Source organism: Lithobates pipiens, unplaced genomic scaffold (genome assembly GCF_037356315.1).
Source record: "Lithobates pipiens isolate NorthernLeopardFrog02 unplaced genomic scaffold, aLitPip1_a1.2 Scaffold_28, whole genome shotgun sequence".
In the NCBI taxonomy this organism is placed as follows: domain Eukaryota; kingdom Metazoa; phylum Chordata; class Amphibia; order Anura; family Ranidae; genus Lithobates; species Lithobates pipiens.
Genome location: NW_027507789.1, coordinates 78,627,817 through 78,645,187, shown reverse-complemented (window position 1 = coordinate 78,645,187; position 17,371 = coordinate 78,627,817). Strand labels below are relative to the sequence as shown.

General features: G+C 41.7%; 1 protein-coding gene across 1 annotated transcript in view; it reads left to right on the top strand.

Moving 5' to 3' along the window:
• RUNDC1 (RUN domain containing 1) overlaps positions 1-17,066 on the top strand; it is a 228,425-nt gene extending 211,359 nt beyond the window's left edge. The window contains exon 5 of the mRNA XM_077459427.1: positions 6,719-17,066. Within this exon, the coding sequence (XP_077315553.1) occupies positions 6,719-7,584 (866 nt within the window). The 3' untranslated portion in view covers positions 7,585-17,066. The remainder of the gene's footprint in view (positions 1-6,718) is intronic.
• The last annotated feature ends 305 nt before the right edge of the window (positions 17,067-17,371 follow it).

Below are 17,371 nucleotides of genomic sequence, written 5' to 3'. Positions count from 1 at the left end.
CTCCGCCACCATTGAACCAATGTTACTCTCGGATCACCACCCAATCACAATGACCTTGACATTTCCCGACCAACACATCCCCAAAAACATCTGGCGACTAGATTCGTCACTGCTCACCTCAGAAGAGGTTGCTAATGACGTCCGTAGTTGCATACAGGCATTTTTTCTTGAAAATGACACGCCTGGCACAGCCCCAATCACTCAATGGGAAGCCCATAAATGCGTTATCCGTGGGAAACTCATTGCCCTTAAAGCAGCCCGTCAGAAAGCCCACCAACAGACAATTACGCACCTCCTTGACCAATTCAAACACCTCGAACTTGCACACAAACTCTCACGAGCGCAACAAACTTATCAAGAACTTACTCTCCACAGGAAATTGCTGCGTGAAGAACTAAACCGTAAAACACAACGCAAATTTACTCTACACCAAAAGCTCTACTATGAATTTGGCAATAAGTGTAGTAAATACCTGGCCAAAGCCCTCCAATCCAGGAAAGAGCGCACACATATCCACACCATCAAAGAGTCTCAAGGGAAAGCTCATGTCTCCCCGGAAGATATAGCGGCACAATTTGAAACCTACTACACCAACTTGTATAATCTCCCTAAACATACCACAAATCGTAATGGACCTGAGAGTCGAACCTCCTCAATCCAGTCTTTCCTCAACAAATTTTGCACCAAACTTATAGATAGAGAGGATGCTACTCAGTTAGAAAACCCTATTTCGGAAGAAGAACTCAAAGTGGCAATTAAACAGCTTAAAAATGGTAAAAGTCCAGGCCCCGATGGGCTTACAGCTGCCTATTTCAAAACCTTTACAGATATACTAGCTCCGCATATGATTAAAACCTTTAACTTGTTAACATCATCCACTCTCCCCTTTCACAGGCTACTAGAAGCCCACATCACAGTGATCCCAAAAGAAGAGAAAGACCCTACAGTAGTGACTAATTATAGGCCAATATCCCTACTAAATGTCAACATAAAGATATACGCCAAGATTTTAGCTTCCCGTCTGTTACTCTTTCTGCCGTCCCTGATAGGGAAAGACCAAGTAGGCTTTATACCTGGAAGAGAGGCCAGGGATAATACAATAAAGGCTCTAAATATTCACCATTGGATTACAATTCACAAATAAGAGGGATTCTTTCTATCGCTAGATGCAGAGAAGGCATTCGACAGGTTGGCGTGGGACTACCTGGGTGCAGTCCTTAGACATATCAGGCTCCAAGACCGTATGTTTAATGCCATTATGTCCCTTTATACAACCCCAACCGCTAGAGTATGTGTAAACGGCCACCTGTCAAACGCCTTCTCCATCAGTAATGGGACAAGACAAGGATGCCCACTATCCCCAATCCTCTTCATCCTTACCCTCGAACCCTTCCTTCAATCTCAGATCCAACAACAGTATCAAAGGCTTTCTCATCGGCGATCATACCTGTAAGATGGCTGTGTTCGCCGATGACATATTGCTATTCCTGAAGGAGCCACACATTTTGATCCCAAATCTAAAAGATTTGAATCACTTTCATAATATTTCCAATTTTAAGATTAATTATGCAAAATCCCAGGCCCTGAATATCTCTCTCTCACAAGAAATGGTAACACAATGCAAAAACAACTTCCCCTTTCAATGGAAACACAACCATATTAAATATCTTGGAATACACCGAACGGCAAGCCTCTCAGATATCTTCTCAAATTTTCAACCCATCCTCAAAACCATTACCGACGACCTCACTAAATGGAACAACCCCCATTTTTCCTGGTTTGGAAGGGCAGCAATTCTAAAGATGAATATCCTCCCCCGTGTTTTATATATCTTACAAATCATACCCATCAAACTTCCCCCAACCTTCTTTCAACTATACCTACGACTGACTACTAGGTTCCTGTGGAGACAGAAGAGACCTAGGATAGCGTACGAGCAACTGATGAAACCTAAAACGAAGGGAGGCATCAGCCTGCCAGACCTAAAGAAATATTACTGGGCATGCCACCTTTCCAGAATTATAGATTGGTCAGTACATAGCCCATACAAAGACTGGGTGACTCTGGAGCATACATTCTCCCCCCTACCCCTGCGATCCCTTCCTTGGACCGCACCCGAACACATTCCGAAGAACCTAATTGAACACCCCCTAATTGCCCCGACGCTTCGCTGTTTCAAGGAAACTTTCCGAAAGCTACACATTTCTTTCAATCCTGGGCCCCTTTCACCTGTAAAATTTAATCCAGCATTCTCCCCTGACATGGCTGCCAACTTCCTTACAGACACCTGGCAACACACAGAGGTGCTAGCCCACCATTTTTTTCCGATCGGGTACATTTCTAGAACGTTCTTCTTTGCCAATCAACACAGACCATAATGCCCTTCCACTTTGGACATATTTCCAGATCAGACATTTTCTTAAGAGTGCTGATCGCGTAGCCACTGTCTCTCGTGTACTGACACCATTTGAGCTGCTATGTTCTCAATCTGCACCCCAGCAACATATGATTTCCAATATATACCACATACTCTCCTCTGATAGTTTCATAATATCGAACAAAGCCTGTCTAAGCTGGGAAAGGGACCTACACATAGAAATGACAGAAGCACAATGGGAACACATCTCTCAGATAACACATAAAGGCTCCCTAAATGTCTCAATCCAAGAAAATAACTATAAACTACTAACGCGCTGGTACAGAACCCCAGCAATTCTCAACAAATATAATCCTACCCTTTTGGAGAAATGCTGGAGATGTGCCAGAACTACAGGTACTTTAGAGCACATCTGGTGGTCCTGTACTCTTATCCAACCATCCTGGACTCAAGTAAGGGAACTGACGTCATTAATCGCCTCATACACTTTAGAACACACCCCAGCACAACTTCTTTTACACCATTCGGACATACCGACACACCACTATCGTAAAACACTGATTCCACCACTACTGAACGCAGCCAAACTATGTATCCCGCTGCATTGGGGGACAACGCATATTCCAACCATCTCTGAATGGCTCAAGCGTGTGGGGAAAATTGCAGAAATGGAGGAATTGATCTCCATAGCCAAGGACTGTCCAACGAAATTTTCCCGGACATGGGCCTGTTGGACCCATTTCCGCACCACTGACCAATACAAACTACTGACAAGCCAAACCATTTCAAACAACGCATCCCAAGATGATGACGACCCCCAATGATTTACTCACCTTATTTAGAAAGTATTCACAAACATGAGACAAGTGACCTCCCTCGCCTAAACAAGGGGAGACCGAGGGAGGACCCTTGTCAAATTATCTAAAAGAACACCCAAATATCTTCAGACTAGATTCCTCTACTTACATTATTTCAACCCCCCCGGGATTGATGGCAGAGACTTCACCCATCCCCCGCTGACCATCCCCCCCCCCCTTTTTTTTTTCTCTCTTTCTCTCTCTCTCTCTCCTTCCCTCCCTCCCCCTATATCTTCTCCCCCTCTGGATTTACACCACAAATTATCTCTCACATCTGACAAAACTCCCTGCTCCCAAGCACTGTCAGGTAACCAACTTTGGCTACTTAGCCCTTAGATACAACTACCTAATCAAAGTTGGTTAATACATTAAGATCCAGCAATTGTCCAATCAGATCTATGTAACGAACATGCTGACTATCTACAAGAAGTTCTATGAAACTGATGGATTTAAGTGTCTACCAGACAATCGGCAATTATACTTCAGGCCTTTGACGAGTTTGGTTATAAATGACATGAACTAGATAGTATCCTACAACTGATATTGCTGATTATTTCAACCCATCGCTTCTGTGATATCTTAGTATTGCTTTTGTCTACTTATCTAAAGATGTTGTAAACCTTATTTCGTGTTTTTTTTTTCTCAATAAAATATTATGGAATAAAAAAATAAAAATAAACTGTTAAAACGTTATTCCACCATACAGTCCTTTTTTACTCAACCGAGGTATAGTGCTGATGGGTCCAGGAGTCTGGTTAAAACTGCAGAGCCCCAGAGGTAACATGCTCAGAGGTGAGCGTTTAATACCTAGGAGGCAGCACTTGAGTGTGATCACTGTGGCTTGCTTTGGATTATCTACACAGCAGTTTACAAATCGCATGGACTTTAGAAGCACTTTTGAATTTAAATGATTGGATGACACATATGCACATAGAAGCACTTTTTATTCATCCATGTTTTCGTGGATTGAGTCCACTATATGATTTTATGAACACTATATGATTTTATGAACAGTAATTTTGATACAACCATATGGATGCACGTTATAGCACTTTGTACTATTGTGATTATTTATTTTCATTTATATGTTCCCTTTTAACTACTTCCCGCCCAGTCAATAGCAGATTGACGTCTGGGAAGTGGTTCTGTTATCCTGACTGGGCATCATATGACGTCCTTCAGGATAATGGTCGCTGTGCGCCTGTGGGGGAGCGCATTGCAGCCATTGGTGTTGCGGTGTGTCAATGTGACACACCACTACACCAATCTTGGTAAAGAGCCTCTGGAGGAGAGTAGAGTAGGGAGTAGAGGAGAGCCGATCGGTGGCTCTCCTGACAGGGGGGTCTGCGCTGATTGTTTATCAGCTCAGCCCACCCTCGGATGACCACACTAGACCAACCAGGGAAGCCCCCAGGACCACCAGGAAGGGGGGCAACATGTGGATGGCCAGGTATGTGCACCATGACAGCCCAATCAGTGCCCAAATGGGCACTGACTGGCACCATCATATAACAAATGAACTCAGTGATGCCCAGCAATGCCACCCATCAGTGTCCAGCAGTGCCCATCCCTGCCACCTATCAGTGCCACCCATAAGTACCCATTAGTGCCACCTGAGGTGGCACTGATGGGCACTCCTATCAGTACCACCTCATTGGTGCCCATCAGTGCCTGTCAGTGCAGCCATATCTGTGCCCGTCATTGAAGAAGAAAGCTTATTTACAAAAAATGTTAACGGAAACAAAGAAAAACTTTTTTTTTTTTTTAAAATTGTTGATCTTTTTTTATTTGTTGCACAAAAAATAAAAATCGCAAAGGTGATCAAATAACACCAAAAGAAAGCTCTATTTGTGGGAACAAAATGATAAAAAAATTTGTTTGGGTACAGTGTAGCATGACCGCGCAATTGTCATTCAAATTGCTACAGCTCTGAAAGCTGAAAATTGGCTTGTGCAGGAAGGTGTCTAAGTGCCTGGTATTGAAGTGGTTAAGTATTCATAACCATTTGTTGCACTATTGTCACTAGTTACTGGATGCATCACGGTGTGTGATTCACACGCATATTTGCACTTTGGTTATCACACATATATATATATATATATATATATATATATATATATATATATATATATATATATATATATATATATATATATATATATAATGTGAAGAATATATTTGAAAGCGCAGCTTATATATTTTTTTATTTTTGCTTTTATCTGCATGTTTTTATGAGACGTGTTTAATGCTTACAGTTTCACGGTGCCAATTATGCAATTTATAATCAGAGGAGGCTCAAAGGAACTTTATGTACAAGCAAATTTACACTTGTACAAGTTGTACAATGACTACTTTACATTGTAGCAAAGTGCCATTTCTTCAGTGTTGTCACATGAAAAGATGTAATAAAATATTTACAAAAATGTCAGGGGTGTACTCACTTTTGTGAGATGGTGTGTATGTGTGTGTGTGTATGTATTTATGTATGTGTATATATATATATATATATATATATATATATATATATATATATATATATATAATGTGTATATATATGTATGTATGATGGACCACAACTTTGATGTACCAAGTATCCATTCAACCTAATGCCGCGTACACACGAGCGGACTGTATGGCGTACTTAGTCCATCGAAACACATTTCAGCGGACAATCCGCTCGTGTGTGGGCTTCAGCTGACTTTTTCTGGCGTACTAAGTATTTCGGTTTTTTCGAAATTCTGTCCGTCGTACTTTGGTTTCAGCGGACAGTACGGTCGTCAGTATGCTAGTTTGATGGACTAAGAATGGCGCATGCCCAGAAAGGATTTACACGGCGGAAGGGTGCTTTGCTGTGTCTTGGACTTCCTATTTCTAGTCCCGTCGTACGTGCTGTACACGTCATCGCGCAAGCTTTTGACGGACTGTTTGTGCATCCGTGTGTGGTCAAGTCCGTTCAGTGGAAAGTACGACGGACTGTCCGTCGGATTGTATGACGAACTAAGTATGCCATACAGTCCGCTCGTGTGTACGCGGCATAAATTTCCCCTGGTGGGTTCTCTTTACTTACCCATTTGATTACTTTACTCTGAATATACTCAGCCACCATACCATGCCTGAGCTACCTATTATTTATACTATGTTGCTACACATTTGTTGGCGTATTACCCCCTTACGTTTGGATGCCCATTGGTCCTTGTGGATATGCAGGGGGCTAAACACATTGATGCTTTGCCCACTGGAGAGCGGCCTATGCCCTGTCTGATAGGATTGATGTATATCGCCTGTTTTCTTGTGAATCGTATGTTTACATGTGGTGTTTTTGTGCACTGATGTCCTTTTTCATCTCATATCTCAAAATAAAATTGTCATTCACCTTTTAACCTAACTACTTTGTCTGTATTCTGCCCTTTAAAATTATCTGTTAATGTCGATTTAAATTCAGATTTTTCTATCTAAAAAAAATGTACTGCTTCTTTTCCAACAGTGAGCCCAGAGCAAGCAAAGCAAATGAGAGAAACAGGACTACATTTGTTACGTAGAGCCCTGGCTGTCCTGCAGATCTTTGCAGTCAGCCAGTTCGGTTGTGGTACAGGACATGTGCCAAAAAACCTCTGGAAGCTGGATGAACACAATAGAGACTTCACTCCATTGTTAAAGAAGCTGGAGGCTTCTGTGGAGAAAGTGAGGCAGTTGGCAGTGCGACAGCAGCCTCAGGAGCATGTTATCAGCTATGCAAACATGCAGGAAATTGCACTGGGAGGAAAAGATGAGCTAACAGTAGTCGTGAGGAAAGAGTTGGCACTTGCTATCAGAGATCTTCTGTCACATGGTCTTTATGCTACATCTCAAGGAATGAGTTTGGTTCTTGCACCCATTGCCTGCCTCATACCTGTCTTCTCTACCTCTCCACCCACCATGCACCCCTGGGAACTTTTTGTCAAATATTACAATGAGAAAAATGGAAAAGCATTTGTTGACTCTCCTGCCCGTAAGCTCTCACAGTCCTTTTCCCTCCCTGTTTCAGGGAGTACTAAGGTTACCCCCAAACAGAGCCTTCTCTCTGCCATCCACACAGTTTTAACAGAACACGATCCTTTCAAGCGAGGTGCAGACTCAGAATTTAAGGCTCTTGTCTGCATGGCATTGAATGAACAACGTCTTGTCTCTTGGCTTAACTTGCTCTGCAAATCTGGGGTGTTGATACAGTCTTACTACCAGCCTTGGAGTTACATGGCAAACACTGGCTTTGAAAGTGGTTTAAACATCCTCAGCCGACTCAGCAACCTGAAGTTCAACCTACCAGTGGATCTTGCTGTGCGACAATTGAAAAACATCAAGGATGCTTTTTGATGGAAACTAATGAACATATCGCTGTAAGAATTGTACGCATCTGTAGATGACTGGACTTCCCCATGGTTTTGTTTATTTACAACAGTGTATATGTGCACAAAATGCAGGCATTCATCCTTAAAATTTGCCAATTAGGGAAAATTGGTGTCCAGTTCTATTTCCCTCAATGCAATTGGGAAGTTACCTTTCACAAAGCACCAGGCACATTTGCCAGGCCTCCTTAAATGGCCTGCAATGAAATGCATATGTCCGTGGATGTCAGAAAAAAAAAGAAAATTTTGTATTGTACTGTTTTATTGAAAATTTGCATTACAGTAGTGGACAAATCACAGGAACCAGTCATTTACTGATAAACTGATAAAATGCTATCTAAGAAGGTCTTTCTAATGTATCACAAAATAAGTTAATGGAAAGTAGAAACACTGCAAATGATTCTTGTGTGCCTTTTACTTGCATTTTTTAAGTTGGTGACAGGGTCTATTCGAAAGGAGGAAAGTCATGTTTTATTTTTATTTTTTTATGGGTCTCTGCATACTGGCTAAACAAGAGCCAGACCCCTTTTTTTTTTTTTAGCAAGTTTAGGTAGCATGGAGGTAAGCCTGGATCACACTACTTGCTCCTAGTGACCCATGTCTGTAATATGTCTCTTTAACCACTTCAGTCCTGGAAGATTTTATAATCACACACATTTGATGGACTTGTGTCTTTTTTCAACCTCACCTACTATGTAACTATGTAACCCTCTTCCTAACCAGAGCACTTTTTGAGAATTCGGCACTGCACCACTTTAACTCACAATTACACACACAAACGAAATTGACGTCCTTTTTTTCCCCCACAAATAGAGCTTTCTTTTGGTGGTATTTGATTACTTCTGCAGTTTTTATTTTTTTGCGCTATAAACAAAAAAGTGCGTCAATTTAGAAAAACTCATTATTTTAAACTTTTTGCTATAATAAATATCCCCCCAAAAAAATGTTTTTCTCATGTTAGGCCAATATGTATTCTTCTACATATTTTTGGTTAAAGAAAATCGCAATAAGCGTATATTGATTGGTTTGCATCTACAAAATAGGGTATCGTTTTATGGCATTTTTATCATTTTGTTTGGGACCATTGGCATTTATACAGCGACCAGTGCTATAAAAATGCATTGATTACTGTAAAAATTTCACTGGTAGGGAAGGGGTTAACACTAGGGGCAATCAAGGGGTTAATGTGTTCCCTAGTGTGTGTTCTAACTGAAGGGGGGAGTGGACTGTGTAGGGGAAGAGATAGATCGCTGTTCATAATCGTCTGTATAAACAGACGATCTGTCACTTCTTTCCTCTGAGAACCGAAAACTTTGTGTACACACACAGATCCCACTTCTCCGTGTGCCCAGAATGATCCCAGGAGCCCGGCAATGATTGCGACCGCAGGGTATTCCGATCGGCTCCGTGGGCGCACGAGCCCCTAGTCGACAAAAAGGGAACCGAAGTAACATGATGGTGATTCGAGCAGCTGAGCCATGTTGCCGCAATATAACTGCAGCAGCTGGTCGGCAAGCAGTTAATTGGATTCTGAATGCTACAAAATGAGCATTGCTGTTTAGCATTGCTATATCCATTTGAGAATGCAGTTAATATTATATCCCAGCAATGGTGTACTGTGGGCAAGAATAAAAATATTGAAAGACTGACATACTGAGCGAAATTGCTGCTGCAGGTGATCTTCACAGCTTTCCACATATCAGAAGACCTGTGAATGGTTTGTGAGCTCTGCCTTGCAACAGGATTCATAAATGTCCCCCTATGTAACTTAGTGGAAGAAAAGACGAAGTCCAACTATTATTAAAGTAGTATTAAACCCAAAATGTAATATATATTGCAACTAACCAATCCTTAAATTGGATGTAAACCCATCACTAATGATTATCAACTATTGCCATCATATGCATTGTGAGGGGTTTGCTCGGCAGCGGTTGTGTGTGACCCCCTGGATGGGTTCACAACACATGAAAATAAATCCTGGTCAGCTTGACCTCTAATTACACACCTAGATTCCCTGTCTAACAACTGAGTGCAGCCTTGTGCGGCACCAGTCCCTGTCCCTGTCTCTGTCTCTGTCTCTGTCTCTGTTGTAGAGGTTCGCCACACAGGCGTTAACTCACCGCACAGAATAGGTGTCATACTCCCCAGTCTATACAAACACAAACCTGGTTCCAGGATGGAGCATCTCCCTAAGCATGCTGGTTTTTTTTTGTAGAGGTCTTAATTCTTACTTCAGCTGGGCTCATTAACTCTTCCCCTATAGGACTCCCAGCACTCCCCTCTAGTTGTACATGTCCGCATAAAGCCTGAATCTAGAGCATACATATTTTCCATCCTGGATACAACCAGGTGATTTTACCTGCCTGCTGCCACAGCATGTATATATGTATTCATGCCTCCTGCATGTATCCCTACCTGTTAAGTCACCCCCTTCTGCACAGAGAATCTGAATCAAATCTCCGGAATCAATGGGTGAGTCTATGTTCCGGCTCTCGGTGGATGGAGTCGTGATGTCACTAGATTCCCCGCCCACCTCTACACTCCCTTTGACCAGGCCTCTCTCTTGTTATGTGAGCAATGCTCTCACAGGGGACAGAGCACATTTTGGGCAGATGCAGAGCATGCCCACGGCCCCCTGTGACACCTGCGCATGTGCTACACTTTTAGAACGCAAGCTGTAGTGGAGATTTCGGGGTAGCTGTGAGATGCTGTGATCTGGATCTGCTCGTGCATGAGATAAGGAAATGAGCTGTCACTTACAGCACAGGGGAAGAAACCGACACACATTTATCTGAAAAAAGATAAGAGGATTGCTCAGAGATGGATTACCTCTTCATGACAAGACTTGGCATAGATGATATGACATCCTCTACTGTACCAGGTAGAAGTCTTAGTTAAAAAAAAGTTTTTGGGGGTTTACATCCACTTTAAATGCTGAAGCTGCATTAGTTTTCTTTTTTAGGCTTTTTCCCCTTTTTTTCACTAGCTGACTCGTAACGCATTTCCTGTTATAGGGTGCCTACATTCTAGATCAGGGGTATTGAATTCAAATTCAAGGAGGTCCAGTCACTAAAATTTTCTTCTGGCTGAGGTCTGAATCTCAACAATATTTATTGTCGAGTTTCAGTTATGACCTTAAGTGTGGGCAGTTGGAACTAAGATAGCTTTACATTTGCTCTTGTCTTTGTATGGAATACAAACAACTATCTTTAACATTAAATGTGTCCATCAACATGTCCCTTGACATAAAATGTGCCCATCAGCATGCCCCTTAATGTAAAATAAGGGGCATGCTGATGGGCACATTTCATGTTAAGAGGCACACTGATGAACACTTTTTATGTTAAGGGGCACTCTGATGTGCCCCTCAGAGTTCCCATACCATAATATGTGCCCATCAGCATGCCCCTATTTTATGTTAAAGAGCATGCTGAGGGGCACACACTTTATGTAAAGGGGAATGCTGATGGGCACATTTTATGTTGAGCACTCTAACATCCGCCCACCCTGCCCTCACTTACCCTTCTACTCTCCCCCTCCCCACCATGCCCTTACTTATCCTCCTACTACCCCACCCTGCCCCTACCCCTACCACAGCCTCACCCAGCTCACTACCAGTCTGGAGGAAACCAGGTACCACTAATTACCTGGCCAATACCTTCCTTACAGTGAAGCAAGGTGGTGGCCGCATCATGCTGTGGGGATGTTTTTCGTCAGCAGGGACTGGGAGACGGGATCAAGCGAAAGATGAATGCAGTAATGTACAGAGACATCCTTGATGAAAACCTGCTCCAGAGCGCTCTGGACCTGAGACTGGGGCGAAGGTTCATCTTCCAATAGGGCAAGAACCCTAAGCACACAGCCAAGATAACGAAGGAGTGGCAACAGGACAACTCTGTGAATGTTCTTGAGTGGCCCAGACAGAGCCCAAACTTGAACCCAATTGAACATCTCTGGAGAGATCTGAAAATGGCTGTGCACCGACGCTCCCCATCCAACCTGATGGAGCTTGAGAGGTCTTGCAAAGAAGAATGGGAGTAACTGCCCAAAAATAGGTGTGCCAAGCTAGTAGCATCATACTCAAAAAGACTTGAGGCTGTAATTGGTGCCACAGGTGCTTCAACAAAGTATTGAGCAAAGGCATGTGATTTTTTTTTAATAATATACACAGTGCTTTGAAAAAGTATTCATACCTCTTGAAATCTTCCGCATTTTGTCATGTTACAACCAAAAACGTAAATGTATTTTATTGGGATTTTATGTGATAGACCAACACAAAGTGGCACATAATTGTGAAGTGGAGGGAAAATGATACATGGTTTTACATTTTTTCACAAATAAATATCTGAAAAATGTGGCATGCATTTGTATTCAGCCCCCTTTACTCCGATAACCCTAACTAAAATCTAGTGAAACGAATTGCCTTCAGAAGTCACCTAATTAGAAAATAGAGTTCATCTGTGTGTAATTTAATCTCAGTATAAATACATCTGTTCTGTGAAGCCCTCTGAGATTTGTTGGAGAACCTTAGTGAACAAACTGCATCATGAAGGCCAAGGAACACACCAGACAGGTCAGGGATAAAATTGTGGAGAAGTTTAAAGCACGGTTAGGTTATAAAAAAAAATATCCCAAGCTTTGAACATCTGACAGAGCATCCGAAAATGGAAAGATATTGGAAACTGCAAACCTACCAAGACATGGCCTTCCACCTAAACTGACAGGCCAGGCAAGGAGAGCATTTATCAGAGAAGCAACCAAGAGGCCCATGGTAACTCTAGAGGAGCTGAAGAGATCTACAGCTCAGGTGGGAGAATCTGTCCACAGGACAAATATTAGTCGTGCACTCCACAAATCTGGCCTTTTTAGAAGAGTGGCAAGAAGAAAGACATTGTTGAAAGAAAGCCCTAAGAAGTCATGTTTGCAATTTGCAAGAAGCCATGTGGGGGACACAGCAAACATGTGAAAGAAGGTGCTCTGGTGAGATAAGACCAAAATTTTACTTTTTGGCCTAAAAGCAAAACGTGTGTGGTGGAAAACTAATACTGCAAATCACTCTGAACACACCATCCCCACAGTGAAACAGGGTGGTGGTGGCGGCGGCATTATTTTGTGGGGATACTTTTCTTCAGCAGGGGCAGGGAAGCTGGTCGGAGTTGATGGGAAGATGGTTGGAGCCAAATACAGGGTAATCTTTGACGGAAACCTGTTGGAGTCTGCAAACGATTTGAGACTGGGGTGGAGGTTCACCTTCCAGCAGGATAACCCTAAACATACAGCCAGAGCTACAATGGAATGGTTTAGATTAACCACTTAAGCCCCGTACCAATTTGCAGCCAAAGGACCAGGCCCCTTTTTGCGATTCGCCACTGCGTCGCTTTAACTGACAATTGCACGGTCATGCAACATGGCTCCCAAACAAAATTGGCGTCCTTTTTTTCCCACAAATAGAGCTTTCTTTTGGTGGTACTTGATCACCTCTGTGTTTTTTATTTTTGCGCTATAAACAAAAATAGAGCGACAATTTTGAAAAAAATATTCAATTTTTTTTTACTCTTTGCTATAATAAATATCCCCAAAAAATATATATAAAAAAACATATTTTTTTCCTCCATTTAGGCCGATATGTATTCTACATATTTTTGGTAAAAAAAATTGCAATTAGCGATTATTGATTGGTTTACGCAAAAGTTATAGCGTTTACAAAATAGGGGATAGTTTTATAGCATTTTTATTAATATTTTTTTTTCTACTAGTAATGGCGGCGATCAGCGATTTTTAGTGTGACTGCTACATTATGGCGGACACATCGGACATTTTTCACACATTTTTGGGACCATTGTCATTTATACAGCAATCAGTGCTATTTAAATGACACTGGCAGTGAAGGAGTTAACCACTAGGGGGCGGGGAGGGGTTAAGTGTGACGTGTGTTTTTTTTTTTTTACTGTTGGGGGCATAGCTTGGCATGTGACATCACTGATAGTCTTTCCCTATAACAGGGAACAGACGATCGGTGACAGCCACACTAGGAAGCATGAGGAGAGATTTGTTTTACACATACCTCTCCTCGTTCTTCAGCTCTGTGACCCAATCGTGGGACACTAGCGGCGATCGGGTAAGAGGGTCCCGTGGCCACGGTCACGGAGCTCAGGATATTTTATTTATTTTTTTTACTAGTAAAGGCGGCGATCAGCGATTTTTATTGGGACTGCTACAATTATGGCAGACACATCGGACATTTTTCACACATTTTTGGGACCATTGTCATTTATACAGCAATCAGTGCTATTTAAATGCACTGATTCCTGTGTAAATGACATTGGCAGTGAAGGGGTTAACCACTAGGGGGCGGGGAGGGGTTAAGTGTGACGTGTGTGTTTTGTTTTTTACTGTTGGGGGCATGGCTTGGCATGTGATGTCACTGATCCTCTTTCCCTATAACAATCAGTGACAGCCACACTAGGAAGCACGGGGAGAGCTTTGTTTATTGCGGGACGACAGTGGCGACGGGGTCCGTGGGTCCCGCGGCCATGCTCAGGACCGGGTCGCACGCACGCCGGCAACCCACGGCTGGGCACTTAAAGAGCAACGTACCTGTATGTTGATGTACCCAGCCGTGCCATTCTGCCGATGTAAATGTGCAGGAGGCGGTCCTTAAGTGGTTAAAGCATAGTCATGTGTTAGAATGGCCCAGTTAAAGTCTAGACCTAAATCCAATTGAGAATCTCTGGCAAGACTTGAAAATTGCTGTTCACAAAAGCTTTCCATCCAATCTGACTGAGCTTGAGCTATTTTGCAAAGAAGAAAGGACAAAAACTTCACACTCTTGCAGCTGTAATTGCAGGGAAAGGTGGTTCTACAAAGTATTAACTCATGGGGGCTGAATACAATTGTATGCCACACTTTTCACACATCTATTTGTAAAAAATGTTGAAAACTATATCATTTTACTTTCACTTCACAATTATGTGCCACTTTGTGTTGGTCTATCACATAAAATCCCAATAAAATACATTTATGTTTTTGATTGTAACATGACAAAATGTAAAAAAATTCAAAGGGTATTAATACTTTTTCAAGGCACATTATTAGGGAGCTAGGCTACATGGGTTTGGTATAGCAGACACTTGTTCTGCCAAGTTGGTTTAAATGTGAGAAAAACATTTTATGTCTAGTTTTCTGTCTTCTGCTCCTTTCAAGCCATCCTATTGCAAGAAGGAGCATGTAGGTTTGAAACACGTGGGTCAGTAAAACTTTTTTAAATTGCAATAACATTAATGTACACTGGGTCAAATGTACACTGAAACCTTTTATAGTTAAAAACAGAACCTGTAATAATGGAGCTCTGGATAACTTTGCAAATTTAACCTGCTGTAAAATCGCATGGCCTCTTTAAGCCATTCTTTTTTCACATTGATACTGGACCAAAGTTAATGTAAAACTGAGATGAAAGCCAAATAAATATAAATGTTGTTTTAATGTTCGTTAGTATGAGATGAATAAATATTGATTGGACACCATTTATCAACCATCTACAGTAGATTCGGTAGGTGCATACTTGTATATTTCTCTTGCATGCTTGGGTAGATGATGTCAATATCTGTGAGCAGTCGCATACCCGCAATTTAAATATCAGGCCTCCTCCAGCATCCTTGTGGGACATTCTTTATTCCAAAATGTCAGCCATGATGGATGCTACTCTCAATCTGCTACTAAGCATTTTTTTCGGGACATTTTAGAGTGTGCAGCTGTCATTTGGAAAAAGATCACTAAGTAGTGATGGTTTGTATGAGTTTCTGTTGGCACAAAAGTTGAACTGATTGCTTCTTCATGTAATGGACCTTAGAAAATAAAGTAATATTACTAGTTGTCCTTATTTTCATAGTTTTATGTGCAAGTTTAAAAGGGTTATACGGGTTCCATTATATGTATTTTTGTGTAGGCTATGGTATGGGGTCTGTGTCATGGTAAGCTTCCTTTCGTTTAAATATTTAAATGTACATATTTTAGGTTCTCAATACACTATATAGTCAAAAATATTGGGACACGCAACGTACCGTATACGCACATGACCTTTAATGGTATCCCAGTCTTAGTCCATAAGGTTCAATGTTGAGTTGGCCCACCCTTGGCAGCTATAACAGCCTCAACTCTTCTATGAAGGCTGTCCACAAGGTTTAGGAGTGTATCTATGGGACCGTTTGACAATTCTTCCAGGAGCACATTTGTGAGGTCAGGCACTGATGTTGGATGAGAAGGTCTGGCCCACAGTTTCCGCTCGGGTTTAGCTCCACAAAGACATGGATGAGACAGTTTGAGGTGGAGGAATTTGACTGGCCTGCACAGAGTCCTGACCTCAACCCGATAGAACACCTTTGCGATGAATTAGAGAGGAGACTGCGAGCCAGGCCTTCTCGTCCAACATCAGTGCCCAACCTCACAAATTAGCTTCTGAAGAATGGTCAAACGTTCCCATAGACACACTCCTAAACCTTGTGGACAGTCTTCCCAGAAGAGTTGAAGCTGTTATAGCTGCAAAGGGTGGGCCAACCCTATGGACTAAAGCCTCGTACACATGGTTACGTTGTTGGACAACTGAGCGTCTGATTTTTGTCAAAAGGGCATATACCAGGATCTTGTCTTGCATACTAACGTTACACAAATTGTCATGCCACAAACACGAACATAGTGGCGTACTACGAGGAATTTCAGCTCTTGAGCGCCACCCTCTTCTGCTAATTTCGTGTTTGATGAGCATTGAATCAGAGCATGCGTGTTTGTACTTTCGACTTTTGTGTGACAGATTTGTGTTCTGACCATCTGAAAATCTGACATGGAGCTGTTTGATAAATATTTACTAGCCTGTCATCCAACATCTGTTGTCGGAAAGTTGGACAATTGTTAAAAGGAGCGTACTAACGGTAAGAATTTCTGACAAGTCTGTCAACAGACAATCCCATTCCGAAAATCTAACCATGTGTATAAGGCTTTACACTGGGATGCCATTTAAAGTTCATGTGCATGTGTAAAGGCAGGTGTCCCAATACGTTTGACAATATAGTGTATATTAGCTATCGCACTCCATATTAGATTTATATAGTTAAATAATTTAGGGACATCATTTTAATTTAACATAAAAAATACAGTATCATTCTTCATTGTTTTGCCAACACACAGGATTTAAGGTCTAAACACATAGTTTTTTTTAACAATAATGATGTTAGTGGAATACTTTTATTGGGAAATTTAGTTACAAAAAAAGTACAGGAGAATCATCATCGGATGTACAGAATCTAATATTTCTTTGCATTAAATATTTTGTTTGGGAGATTTTAGTGAATTATTGTGTTCTGTTCATTTCCATGTTTCATATACTATTTGTTCTATCGCTGTGATGCTTACTATTGAATAATAAAGCTTTGCTTAGTGATTTCACTTTTGCTCAAACATATTTTTGTATGTGCTTCTTTATAGAAATACTGTATGAAAGTGCTGAAATTTCTGTGATAGCTTGGTTGGATAACCAGGCTGTGAATAAATTTAGTATTCTCTCTTCCTCTACAACATTCCATTTGACACAACAGGGACTTCTCTTTTAACCCTTTCGCTGCCAGGCCGTGTTCTCCAGTTTTATACCTCAGGTGGCAGGGCCATTTTAGAAATTGTTCCATTGCTGTTTTATTTTTCCCTTTACAGCTTTCAGAGTTTGTTAAAGACACCCCCCCCCCCCCCCCCCCAACCATATATTTACT